Source organism: Medicago sativa, chromosome 5 (assembly GCF_051527215.1).
Source record: "Medicago sativa cultivar Bolivia chromosome 5, Bolivia_mono, whole genome shotgun sequence".
Lineage (NCBI taxonomy): Eukaryota > Viridiplantae > Streptophyta > Magnoliopsida > Fabales > Fabaceae > Medicago > Medicago sativa.
The window spans coordinates 556538-570566 of record NC_140753.1 but is presented as its reverse complement, the minus strand read 5'-3'; the positions used below and the strand labels follow the sequence as shown (position 1 = coordinate 570566).

General features: G+C 35.5%; 1 protein-coding gene across 1 annotated transcript in view; it reads left to right on the top strand.

Moving 5' to 3' along the window:
- The first annotated feature begins 1777 nt into the window (after window positions 1-1777).
- TOR (target of rapamycin) overlaps window positions 1778-14029 on the top strand; it is a 36219-nt gene continuing 23967 nt past the window's right edge. Inside the window, exons 1-24 of the mRNA XM_085712092.1 lie at window positions 1778-2145; window positions 2268-2606; window positions 2887-2961; window positions 3469-3641; window positions 4558-4656; window positions 7231-7390; window positions 7485-7628; window positions 7792-7961; window positions 8044-8245; window positions 8369-8563; window positions 8878-9030; window positions 9565-9686; window positions 9797-9896; window positions 9981-10067; window positions 10142-10272; window positions 10536-10638; window positions 10718-10900; window positions 10982-11074; window positions 11729-11764; window positions 11963-12061; window positions 12153-12251; window positions 12351-12513; window positions 13681-13805; window positions 13941-13993. Of these exons, the coding sequence (XP_085568218.1) occupies window positions 2008-2145; window positions 2268-2606; window positions 2887-2961; window positions 3469-3641; window positions 4558-4656; window positions 7231-7390; window positions 7485-7628; window positions 7792-7961; window positions 8044-8245; window positions 8369-8563; window positions 8878-9030; window positions 9565-9686; window positions 9797-9896; window positions 9981-10067; window positions 10142-10272; window positions 10536-10638; window positions 10718-10900; window positions 10982-11074; window positions 11729-11764; window positions 11963-12061; window positions 12153-12251; window positions 12351-12513; window positions 13681-13805; window positions 13941-13993 (3242 nt within the window). The 5' untranslated portion in view covers window positions 1778-2007. The remainder of the gene's footprint in view (window positions 2146-2267; window positions 2607-2886; window positions 2962-3468; window positions 3642-4557; window positions 4657-7230; window positions 7391-7484; window positions 7629-7791; window positions 7962-8043; window positions 8246-8368; window positions 8564-8877; window positions 9031-9564; window positions 9687-9796; window positions 9897-9980; window positions 10068-10141; window positions 10273-10535; window positions 10639-10717; window positions 10901-10981; window positions 11075-11728; window positions 11765-11962; window positions 12062-12152; window positions 12252-12350; window positions 12514-13680; window positions 13806-13940; window positions 13994-14029) is intronic.

The window sequence follows — 14029 nt, the reverse complement described above, 5'->3', positions numbered from 1 at the left end:
CTCTTAATTTGAAAAAAGTGGTTGCTATTTTTACAAGGGTAGGAAAGATGCGAGAGAGTTGGTGAGACATGTTGTATGAAGGTAAGCGTCCTTTTGGTTTATATTTCGAAAACTCCTGTGTTGAGTGTTTAATATATAGCAGATAAAAGAATGTGTTAGGTCATGCATACTTTCCGCGTTCTCATTGACGGACCAACATGTATTAATATAAAACATATATTTAGTAAAAAAAAGATTGAAAGACCTAATCTAGGGCGCCCCTAATATGGACCCCAAAAATAAAGGTCCATTGATGAACCTTTGCATTTTACGGAAAATACTTCCATGACATTGCTTGGGTGCCATTGGTGCCATTGGTGCCATTGGTGCAATCCTGGCCGTTGATGTGTGTTGATGGGTGTGGGGATGTGTGTGTGTGTGGTGGAGATGGCACCAATGGCACACAACTATGGCACCAAAGTGGAACCCGTATTTTACCTACTACAACCAGTCATTCTTTAATTATTTAATAATTATTTTTGTTATAAAAAAAATTGTGTAATTTACTAGATACCAATCTTATCCGGTTCATTCTAAAGTAGCCACGAGAACAACAATGTTGATTGTTAATGAGAATTCATGGTGTGGATGAGAATGGGTATACAGAGCCTTAATACCATTGATTTGGTTTTTTTTCTCATGAACATAAGTGGAAATCAGCGTTTAAGTCTACAAGAATTAACAGCAGAAGATCATTGTACTTTTTCATGTCTATGGTTGAAGATCTTCAATTTTACATCTTTTTCACTTTTCATGTTCGATATTGTTACTAAAGCTCTGGCGATGGTATCCCTAAAAAAAAACTAACTTTGGTGATGGTTGTTCTACCCCCATTATGTTGTTTCTGCATAGTTATATCTATTGAGGTTGAATTTGGTTGCTCTATCCCCATTATGTTGTTTCTGCAAATTTGCAATGGTAGCTAAGCTGAGAAGGTTTTACCTTTTCTAACTTCCATCACTAAGAATCGTTTTAGGCTAAATTAAAAAAGGAAGATGAGGATGGAAGCTCTTCTGCATATAGATCTATTGAGTTGGATTCAGTTGTTATATCCCCGTGTTGATCCTTCATATTTCCATGGAAGCTAAATAATTTTGACCTTTTCTGATTTAAGAAATTTGTAACTAAATGGAGGGTAACCGGTTATAGGAGGTAAACTGCACAGATGGACCCTTATTTTTGGGGTCCATATTAGGGTCTATCATAAAAAACTTACTTCCTCTGTTTCAAAATGAGTGTCGTTTTAGGTGTTTACACACGTATTAAGAAATGCAATGATTAAAAGAAAGAGAATGGTTATTTTACCAAATTATCCTTATTAACTATTGGTTAGTTTTAAAAAAAATACTTTGGAAGTAGTGTGCAGAGTATTAATTGGATGATACAATTGAAAAGAAAAAGTTATTATTGCATTGGAAACTGAAAGCGACATTCATTTTGAAACAAATTTTTTTGGTTAAAGCGAAACTCATTTTAAAACGGAGGTAGTATTAAGTATAATAACTAATAACTAAAATTTTCTGTAAAAAAAAAAACCAATTCAATACAATTGGAATTCAAAACGGCCCGTTACTCACAAATCTACACTGTCTAGTGATTTATCAACTCTTACAAGGAGCAGCCAAATCCTTGGACAAGCGTCAGAATTTACCAATATATTTGTGGATTGCAATAACAAAACCCAGCTAAAGATTTATCAACAGTGTTAGTAAATAACGGAAAACATCAAAGGGAAAGTACGAGCATATGATAGTACGGGCCGTCGGGTTAAATTCACGCAATCGTCATCTATTCTGAAATCTGCTCAGTTAACAGCTTATTAGGAAAATCGCTTTTCTATTCTCATTTCCCAGGCATGGCGTTACGCGATGCCTGAGCAGCTTTTTTCCATTCCATAATCACCTTTCTCTCTTCTTTCCGTCGCTTAATCAATTATTCATTGCATCACACTGGTTCAATTAGGGTTTAATGGCGACCACGTCTCAGTCGCACTCTCACTCCCACTCCCACTCCCACTCCCACCGTTATATCGGTCCTCCCTCTGTCGTACCCGGTGATGCACTCAATCGTATTCTCGCCGATCTCTGCACTCGCGGAAATCCTAAGGTAACACCGTTACTCCTTTTCACTTAACTTAATTGCCGCAATTTGATTGAAAATAAGCTGATTATTTAATTGGAATTGAACATTAGCTGATCATTTAATTGGAATTAATTTCACTTTTATAGGAAGGAGCTTCTTTAGCTTTTAAGAAGCATCTAGAAGAAGAAGCACGTGACCTAAGTGGTGAAGCTTTTTCGCGATTTATGGATCAATTGTATGATAAGATATCGAGTCATTTGGAGAGTAGCGATGTTGCTGAGAATCTAGGAGCTCTTAGGGCAATTGATGAGTTAATTGATGTGGCGCTTGGTGAAAATGGTTCCAAGGTTTCTAGATTCTCGAGTTATATGCGGACTGTTTTTGAGGCGAAGCGTGATCCGGAGATTTTGGTTCATGCTAGTAGGGTTCTTGGTCATCTTGCTAGAGCTGGTGGAGCTATGACTGCTGATGAAGTTGAACGTCAGGTTACTGCACATTTTCTTTATCCTCATCGATGAAGCACGGACACGGGACACAACATAGACACCGACCGTGCACGACACGGAGGGCGACACCAATAATAATTTAAGAAAATGGCTTAATTCTATGTAATTACATTTGTCGGTGTCATGTAGGCGTCAGACACATTGACACGTGTCAAACACCGAAATGCTTTCGATCATAAGTGTCGGTGCTACAAAGATCATTAGAGGCTATTGCTCTTGGAGTTGATTGAGTGTGCTGACTTTTTCGTTATCGTTTTAGGTTAAAATTGCATTGGATTGGCTTGAAGGGCCCAGAATTGAGTATCGGCGATTTGCAGCTGTTTTAATCTTGAAAGTAAGTTTCATTATTAATTTTTATGTGAGAATTCGGAAGTTGGGATTCATTTTCTAGTCAAATGGTTATTTTTTAGTTTTCTTTTCTAAGTTTCATATTTGGAATTTATTTGTTAAAACATTGAATAAACAGTCAATTGATCCCTAAACTATCACTCTCTCACCAATTTAGTCCCTAAACTATTAAAATCAACTAAGAGATCCCTAAACTAGGGAAAATACATCAATTTAGTCCCTAAATTATCATGAAAACAGCTAATTTTGTTAACTGAGGGACTAAATAGTTAGATGATAGAATAGTTTAGGGACCTTTTAGTTGATTTTAATAGTTCAAGGACTAAATTGTTGTGAGTGTAATAGTTCTGGGATGTAATTGACTGTTTATTCTTAAAAAATTATTTCAGTGATGAACTATTCAGAGAATAGTGTTTTTATGTTAACTTACAATTTTGGGATCTTCCTATTCCAAGAATATGAATGCATTATGTTTTTATTTTGGTCATTGCAGGAAATGGCAGAAAATGCTTCAACTGTTTTTAATGTCCATGTGCCGGAATTCGTTGATGCTATCTGGGTTCCTTTGAGAGATCCGGCATTGCCAGTTCGTGAGCGGGCTGTGGAGGCATTGCGTGCCTGCCTTAATGTTATTGAAAAGCGTGAGACACGCTGGCGTGTACAATGGTTAGTTCTTATTTTTGTCAAGTGTAGCATATAAACTGGGGTAAACTTGTAGTTGAAAGTATTTGTTGACTATGTTGACTTCGGTGACAGTAATTGTACTTGGACTAAAGGACATAAAGAAAAAACTGTCTCAGTAAAAACTAGTTTAAACCACCAGAAGTTGATTTAGTAGTAGTAAAGACTGCTCCACGGCTTGCCTACTGTTACTTTGCGTTTTAGCGAAGTCAACTAATGGATAGACTCTGAGCTTTGACCATAAGTTCAAGTTCTTCTTCAAACCGTGAATGGTTATGGAAGACATTTTCTTATCATTTATTTATACTTGATGCTGTTATGTTACAATTTTATTCAGATTATTATAGATTATATAACCCTAGCCCGATACCAGTGGCAGTATATGTATTATTGTCAGTGATTTGAAAAGGCGTCTCACAAAGTTCCTTACTATACTTAACACTGTTCTGGAGTAATAAATGGGACAAACTTTGCCACTAACTCATTTGGTCTCATTTTCCTCCACGGCGGCAGTAAAAATATGGGCCGAGCCTTTTAGGAACAGTAGTATCATAGAATAGCAATAATAAGCTTAGGGTAAGTTATGCCTTCCTATTCTTTAATAAGTAGGTTTTATAATAGATTTGGTTTGTGAACAATGAAGGGTTATATCTTTAGTCGCCTGAATCCACATCGATGACGGGTGATGAAGTTAATGTTGACTAATAGAGCGGTGTTTTTTTGGAGGGTTTTCGGTGAAGTATTTATGTCATTGATGGTTTATTGCTTAGATTTCTGTTGACTTTTGGATGTATGGTTTCTGTTGACTTCCATCTTATAGAATACTTAGATTTCTTTGATAGTTTATTGCACAGTGCATCCCTATTAGAGAGTAAATCCTTTCATTTGTATTTGATGGCAGGTATTATCGAATGTTTGAGGCTACACAAGATGGGTTAGGTAAAAATGCTCCAGTGCACAGTATACATGGTTCGTTGCTCGCTGTTGGAGAGCTTTTGAGGTTAATAGAATTTTATCATTTGCATTGTTGATATGTAGATGTCTTATAAGTTAATCAAACTAGCATTCTTGACAAATTTTGTCCACTTTTAGCGAGCATTATATAAATATATATTCACAATGTCTATAGGTTTGAAAGTAATTGCCTGGTTTGTTTAAGCACCGTACTAGTCAATGTAGTTTGTTGGTAGCGCTCAGTCCTTTATGATGCGTGCTTTAGAAAAGCTATGTTTCTAGACATGTAACCTAAAATGAATATGAAATATAATAGAAGTTGTCAATAATTTAATTATCAATCTTTGACTGCTGAGATGGGCAAAAGATGGCAATAGCGGATTGTCAAACTTGGAAATATTTAATTTTTGAATAATACCTTCCTCAAACATGTTTGTTCCTTGTACCACCTTACCTATCTTCCTTTGTTGAAACTTAAGAACCGCTTTGCATTTGGTTATTGTTGACCACCTATCATTCAGTTTCACCACTCTATTGGATTCAACATGTTTAGATTCTGTTTGTAAAAAGAAGCGGGTAAACTAATAATAGATGAGTGTAGAGTGGACAAATAACAAGGTGATTGAATTTGAAACGTTAGGGTGAATTAGCAGTTGAACTGACTAATAAATATAAATGAGCTTAAAGAAAATGTTTATATTTATAATATTTTTTTTGCATATTATTTACTTTGAAATTTTTACTGCTATTAATACTTAAAATTATAATCATATTAAAAATTATAATATATATTTTTAATTTACTCATTCGGATATATTTTTATCAAGTGAAATGAGTTAGTATATGTAAAGATTTAGTATTTTTTGCTAATTTTGGGGGGTAGATAAAACATTTAATTAAAATAGTTAGGTAAAAACGAGTAAAATACTATTAGCTCAAATATTATTTCAAAGAATGTATAAAGAAACCTTGGAAATTAGTGAAAAAAGGATAGGTGAGATAAGCTAGTTTACCAACTACTTCTATTTTAGTTAAACAAGCTTATACGCCAGTGGATGAGATTTTCCAAACTTGGCCTTAGTCGTCAGCAAAGTGTAATACGGTCTTGAGTGACACACCTAATCATGGGGCATAATATTGTCAACGTGCATGTTAAATTGAAATTAGCAAGTTCATGGCCATTGGGTTTCTTCTGTTCTCGGCAAAATTCTACAAGGTGAAATTTGGTTTTTGGTAATTAGTTGATTTTTTTACCAACTCAATAAATAAATTATCATGATGTTAGTGTCATATCTAATCAGTAATCTTCTCAATATTTTTGTAATTGAACTGTTTGGTACTAATTATGGCCATGAAGGAATACTAGTTGGGGGTTGGTAAAGAAAGAATTTAATTTGAAACAGTTAGAGTAAAAACAAGAAAACTACTATTAGCTCAAATATTATTTCAAACAATGTATAAAGAAACCTAAAACACTAGCAAAAAAAGCTACAAGATAGGTGAGATAAACGAGATTATCAAATACCTCTATTTTAGTCAAATAAGCTTATACACTAGTGGATGAGATTTTCCAAACTTAGCTCTTGTCATGGGCTAAGGGCAATATGCTCTTGAGTGACATGCCTAATGGTGGGGCATAATATTGTCAACATACATGTACAATTGAAATTAGCGAGTTCACGCCCATTGGGATTCTATTATCAACAAAATTCTACAAGGTGAAATTTGGTTTATGGTAATGAGTTGTGTTTTTTTTTATTAACTCAGTAAATGTATTGTCATGATTTTAGTGTCAGATTCTAATTATTAATCTTCTCATTATTTTTGCAATTGACTTGTTTGGTACTACTTATGGTTGTGGAGAAATTCTGGGGTTGGAGGGGCGTAGAGAAATAATTTAATTAAAATGGTTAAGATAAAAATAAGAAAAACACTATTAGCTCAAATATTATTTCAAACAATATATAATGAAACCTTAAAAACCAGTGAAAAAAGCTACAAGATAGGTGAGGTAAGACCAGACATGATAGAATTAGAAATGACAACATTAGAGAGTTGGGGTAGCACCTATAGTAGTAGAAAAGATGGTAGAAATAGGCTCAGACCTGGTTTTGGCATGTAGAGAGAATACCTGTAGATTCTGTAGTGAGGAGAGTAGGTCAGATTATGACAGAAACTATTAGGAAAAATTTAGAGATTAATGAGTTGGATCCAAATATAGTTTATGATAGAACATTATGGCGTAATTTGGTCCATGTAGCCGACCCCACTTAGTGGGATAAGACTTGATTGTTGTTGTTGTAGTCAAGTCTGCTCTAAGATAGTGGATGAGATTTTCCAAACTTAGTCTTAGTCACAGACAAAGTGTAATATGCTCCTGACACGCCTAATGGTGGGGCATAATATTGTCAACATACACATACAATGGAAATTAAATAACGAGTTCATGTCCATTGGGATTCTGTTAGCAAAATTCTACGAGGCCAAATTTGGTTTATAGTAACCAGTTGATTTTTTTTATTAACTCTAAATCTATTGTCATGATGTCAGTGTCAGATTTTAATCATTAATCTTTTTATTTTTGTAATTGAATTGTTTGGTACTAATTATGGCTGTGAAGGAATACTGGTGAGTTCATGATGTCAAGATACCGAGAAGTTGCCGAAATTGTTCTTAGATATCTAGAGCACCGGGATCGGCTTGTTCGCTTGAGCATTACTTCGTTGCTACCTCGAATTGCACATTTTCTGCGTGATCGTTTCGTTACCAACTATTTAACAGTACGTTAATCTGCCCTATTTCAATTGTACTAACTTTTTTTGGTGGCGAATCATTTACTTACTTGAGTGCCTATTGAAATGAAATTCCTTGCAGATATGCATGAATCATATTCTTTCCGTCTTGAAAGTTCCTCAAGATCGTGATAGTGGGTTCATTGCTCTCGGAGAGATGGCTTTGGCACTGGATGGGGAACTTAGCCATTATTTGCCGACAATATCTACTCATTTACGCGAGGCAGTACGTTACATTATCTGTTATCAGATGCCAGACTTCTGCTGTATTTTATTTTATTCTTGCTGCATGTTTCATTTCTTATTTAGAGGAGTGCTTGTTTATTTTTTTGTTCAATAACACATGACAAGACAATCTTTTGACAGTTTAGGCATTTTTATAAATGTAGATTGCTCCGCGTAGGAGTAAACCCTCACTTGAGGCCTTGGCTTGTGTTGGAAATATTGCAAAAGCAATGGGGCCCACTACTGAACCTCATATTCGTGGACTTCTGGATGTTATGTTTTCTGCTGGTCTTTCGACTGTTCTTGTGGAAACTCTTGAGCAAATAAGCATGAGGTATGGGGGTTGCTTTGAACAGAGTCTTTCACCTTCCTTTCCAGCGAATAGTTTTTAAGTATTTTTTATCTTTGTCATTCAGCATTCCATCTCTGATGCCAACCATTCAAGATCGGTTACTCGACAGCATATCTATGGTTCTTTCTAAATCGCCTTATCTAGGGAGGCCTGCACAAAGCATCGGTAGAGGAACAAACATAAATGTCGTTCCACAAGTTTCAGAGCTTAGTGGTTCTGCTCTTATACAGCTTGCTTTGCAGACTCTTGCTCGCTTTAACTTTAAGGTTCTGTATACTCATTTTATGTATTAACTGCTGTCACATATGATAAGATCCTCACTTTTTTTGGTATTCCTAAGTCATTTAATATTTGCGAGGTTGTGACACGATCTTACTGTGTTCATATAGGGCCATGATCTACTTGAGTTTGCCAGGGAATCAGTTGTTGTCTATTTGGATGATGAGGATAGATCTACACGAAAAGATGCAGCTCTATGTTGTTGCAAATTAATTGCTACTTCTTTCTCTGGTATTGCAAGTGCACATTTTGGTTCTAACAGGTTGTCTCGGTCCGGGGGCAAGCGCCATCGTCTTATTGAGGAGGTTTGGTGTTTACCAATATTTATTTTTGATAAGTTTTTCAATTTATTTGTGCTTGAAATTTTGATTCTCTGAAAAGTGAAAACCCCATGTTAAGAACCTTTTTGTAATTGGAGTCCTTATTTTCCATTGCTAGGCTTAGGGTTTAGGATTTAAAGTTATAGGTGACATCGTTTTCATACTTGTTGAGAGACTAGAGTGCTTTGTGGTATTGAGAAGTTTCTTGTTTTGTGTGAACTTCACTCTGTCAGTTCTTTTGAGGTGGATGCATCGTGATCAACATGTTATAATGCTTTATGGTATTTGATTTTCTGCAGCTTGTGGAGAAGCTTCTCATTTCTGCTGTTGCAGATGCTGATGTTACCGTACGCCACTCTATCTTCACTTCTGTTCATGGAGACAGAGGGTTTGATGAGTATTTGGCACAGGCTGACAATTTGAGTGCAGTATTTGCCGCTTTAAATGATGAGGTAGAATTAGACTGGATACCTTGTTTGGTTAGATGTCATGCTATATGGCCTTCAGATGTTGATTTGCTATTGTTTGATCTTCCTTAGGCTCAATTGATCAGTTTTTAACTTTTTATCTAAAGGTGCAGAATGTTAAAATATTTTTGCAAGGGCGGTAGGTAGCCAGGTGTTTTGTAAATTACAATTATGTCTTTTACTTAATAAATGTCACACGAATATACTTGACGTTGGCCCACTGCTTTTAAGGGTCTTTTTGTCGGGTTTGTTTAGCACTGTATGGTGTAGGATGGTGAAATTTATATTCTCCATTTATTAAATTAATTCCGAAGCGCCTGGCTCTTTGACAAAATTGTGTTATGCATTCATTAGAAAAACAGTACACAAATTGGAGATCCTATTGCCTTTCTGTGACAAAGTCGTGGTTATGGTATATCATCATATGCTTCTGTAGAGTAGGAAATTATTTTCCTGTGGTTTTTTCTTGAAGTGTCATTTTATTTGATCTTGTTGATATCATAGTGACTCGTTCTGCAGGATTTTGATGTTCGGGAGTACACAATTTCTGTGGCTGGAAGGTTGTCTGAGAAAAATCCTGCATATGTTCTTCCAGCTCTTCGTCGTTATCTCATACAGTTGTTGACATACTTGGGCCAAAGGTAACTTTGAAGTTTTAATTTATGGAATGATTCATCGTCACCGGTGCAATGGAGAACAAAAATAACTTATCTATTCCATGCCCATTTTAATTCTCTTGCTGTGTCACCAGTGCTGATAGCAAATGCAAGGAGGAAAGTGCAAAGTTAATTGGCTGTTTGATAAGGAATTGTGAACGACTAATACTTCCATACATTGCTCCAATTCATAAGGTTTTATCTTGCTTTGTTATTAAAGATAAATATTCGTTTTATTTTTATTTGGTATCTTGTTAATGATTTTTCAAATTATATCAGGCACTCGTGGCCAGACTTGTTGATGTTAATGCCAATATTGGAATTATAAGTGGAGTCCTTGTAACTGTGGGGGATCTTGCCAGGGTGGTTAGTAAATTTTCCTTCTTTGTCCTGTTTATATTTATTGGTAATTAACTGATTTGGGTTGTGGTTCTGTTTAGGGAGGTTTTGCAATGAGGCAATACATTCCTGAACTTATGCCTTTAATTGTTGAAGCTTTATTGGATGGAGCAGCTGTCTCCAAACGTGAAATAGCAGTTGCTACCCTTGGTCAAGTTGTACAGAGCACTGGGTATGCATATGTTTGTGATATTCATATCTTTTTGGGATATTTTTTGACAATATTTTAAAACTAATCTAAAACTGGTGCATCCATTTGCAATTTTTAACATTCATTTTTCATACAGTTTCAATTGCATGCTTAATTTTGATTTTTTATGCTTTTCTAAACTCTGATATCATATGAAGGATAAAATGAAGTTTGTATCAGATATCAAGTTATATGCTCACTTTTCTCTATTAATGTAGTTCAAATTTGTTTTACTATTTTGGCAGGTATGTTATTACTCCATATAACGAGTATCCACAACTACTTGGGTTACTCTTAAAATTACTGAATGGTGAGCTAGTGTGGTCTACCAGGCGTGAAGTATTGAAGGTGATAATGATAATTAAGTAAAGTAATCTTCTGACATGGGTACAAATGTGGTAGTTAAATTAGAATGGGTGTCTGACAGGTTCTTGGCATAATGGGTGCTTTGGATCCTCATTTGCATAAACGAAATCAAAAAGCACTGCCAGGGCCTCATGGAGAAGTTACAGGCCCTGCTTGTGATTCAAGTCAACAGATTCAGTCTATTGATGAATTTCCCAAAGACTTGTGGCCTTCTTTTGCTTCATCAGATGACCATTATTCCACGGTAGCATATTACTATTCCATGTTAATGTTTTGAACTTTCTTGTAGTGATTTGATACTTATAATATTTATTTTTCATTTAAGGTTGCGATTAATTCTCTCATGCGTATTTTAAGGGATCCGTCACTTGCTAGTTACCACTTAAAGGTCGTTGGGTCTCTGATGTTCATATTCAAGGTATGCAAGCATGAAAAAGACACCGTCTTTTGTGTTTTCTTTCTTCTTTCTTCCATCTTGTTTGGGCCTGGAAGGATTTAAATCCTTCTGATTTGTTCTCTTCTCTAATAGGGAAAATAAGACATAGCAGTCAACTTTGTTCTGTTTAGTTTATTTTTCTCCAAGCTCATGTTATTGTAACACAAACTTGTAAAGAACCAGCGGCGCACTTGAAATTTTGGGAGGACATGAGGTTGAGCCTTCTTTGGAAGAAACTTGAAATAGAAATTAGAAACTGTTGTTCCACATCGATTATAGATGTTTCCTAACTATAGATGTTTCCTATGTAGTTCTTATGAGACTTGGGTTATCTTCACCTTACAAGTCGACTTTTTGTGGTTGAGATATGTACGGTTGCAACATAGCTTTAATTTAGGAAAGTTGCATGCAAATAGGGATTAATCTAAATTATGTAAATGCTTTTGTACATCAAAGATGATGTGTAGAAATAATATTAAAATCAATCTTGTTAGTTTGATTTCCTTATCCTGATCCAATTTTCAAAACTAATGAACACTTAAAGTGTTCTTTGTTATTATTGAATCTATTGATTTATAATCCATATATTATGGATACTCACTGCTAATATGATTGAAATTTTGTTTGTGAGGTCAGTCAATGGGACTCGGCTGCGTTCCATACTTGCCAAAGGTTAGTCCTTTAACTTACATTTGTGAAGGATCTTACTTCCATCTTTTAGTCTATGTTGTTTTTATCTGGAATCTCTCTTAAGTGCCTAAGAGCTTGTTCATGGCATTTGAGTTCATGTTCTGAACATGGGAGTACTTTGGGTGGTGGATATAGTTTTTGTTGATTGCACCATGGCTTTTGCCCTTTTCTTTCTGGTAGGTTTTGCCTGATCTCTTTCACACTGTTCGTACATGTGAAGATAGTTTGAAGGATTTCATTACATGGAAGCTTGGGACTTTGGTGTCAATTGTGCGCCAGGTAGATTTTAAAATCTTCAAAATGCATCCAATATTTTGTACGATTACTGTTTTTTTCTTCCCTCTGGCCTAATTACGATGTTATTGAGCAGCACATTCGAAAATATTTGCAAGATTTGCTTTCTTTAGTATCAGAATTTTGGTCCGCATTCTCTCTTCCAGCCCCAGCTCGTCCTGCCCTTGGCTATCCGGTTAGTGTTGCAGCTTCCCTAATTTTGGTATATTAAACCAAGGGCTTTGTTCTTGTGGTTTAAGATTATTATTTGTTTTTTCCCCTTCAAATGTTACAGGTACTTCACCTGGTAGAACAACTTTGCTTGGCTCTTAACGATGAATTTAGGACATATCTTCCAGTTATTCTGCCGAGATGCGTACAGATAATCAGTGATGCAGAACGGTGCAATGACTACACTTATGTTCTCGATATTCTCCACACTCTAGAAGTTTTTGGTGGTTTGTTCTCTTTCCTGTAGCATATTGTGTGTGTTTTTATTCAAGTGCTATAAATCAAACCACTACTTCAATTTTTGATCATGTGCAACTTACCCTTGTATATCAAATTCAGTCAATTAACTTCTTAAACTTAGATTGTTTAAATAAGACATTGTTACTATTCTGTTTAAATTGCTAATGGAATGGTGCATGTGACCCACAAATGTTTAAAATATATATAAACCTGAATGAAATTCAAAAGAAAGAAAAGGGTGCCACCACTCATGCTACAAAAGGTTTTATATTTATACTTTCATGGGGTGACATCACTTTTACTATATTAAGTGGTTGTGGTGCCTAGAAATCAGTGTTGTCAAATAACGGCAGCTATTCCTGTTTCAGCTAGCTGATGTAGCAGCAATGGCAAGAAAAAAAAAAGAATTTTAGGGTCTTCTTTTAAAAGAATAAAGAAGAGATTAATTTCTTCTTAGAATTTGAGTTGGACCCTACTCAACCTTACAAAATCAGCTTGTAAAGTGACGACTGCCTCTACTTATAAGCACATCGTAAGGCCTTATCTCATCCAATGTGGGACTATGAACACTCCCCTCACGCTTGGGATTGGACTTCTGGAACATGACCCTAGTGGCCCGATAGCGATTACCTGATAGCATGTGGCCCAATGGATCTTAGATAGGCTCTGATACCATCTTGACATTGACATCGTAAAATTTATTTACACATGCATTCAATCAAATCACACTATCGTGCCACTTTCTTGGGTTAGATCCTACAATATCTCAAAATATCTACATCGTGTGATTTGGTATGCACACATACAATTATTTTATACTGTCGGTGTATACAAATTGAATTCAATAACAACTATGCGTGTGTCCCGAACATGACCTATTTTCATAATAGAAAAACCGACGTGTCAGCGAGTACTTTCAATATATAAGCTATGCTCCGACTCCATTCCCTTTTGTATTTCTTTGCAACTGTATCTTTTTTTGTTTGTTTGTATATAACTGACTTATTTTCAACTGTTATGTGGCTTCTGTTATTTGCCTACAACACTATCTGCTATTTGACGTAACAGATTTTGGGCGATCTATTTTTCGCCTTCTGCTATTTGATAACATTGCTAGAAATGGAAAACCGACAATATTCTTACTGGTTATGCAGGGACTTTGGATGAGCATATGCATCTACTTCTTCCTGCTCTTATTCGGTTGTTTAAAGTGGATACCTCAGTTGACATAAGACGTGCTGCAATTAAAACTTTGACAAGATTGATCCCTCGTGTGCAGGTTGGTTACCGAGCTTGCTTCTATTCACCAATTATTTATAAATTGGATTAGTTTATGCTTACTAACATGATATTTTTGCTTTTCATGTTTGATAATTATTGTTCTAGCTGATATCCTTTTCCCTTTTGCCATCAGGTCACTGGTCACATATCCTCTCTTGTTCATCAGTTGAAGTTAGTTTTGGATGGGTGAGTCTGCAAATTCTAAAATTTCAAAATATATTG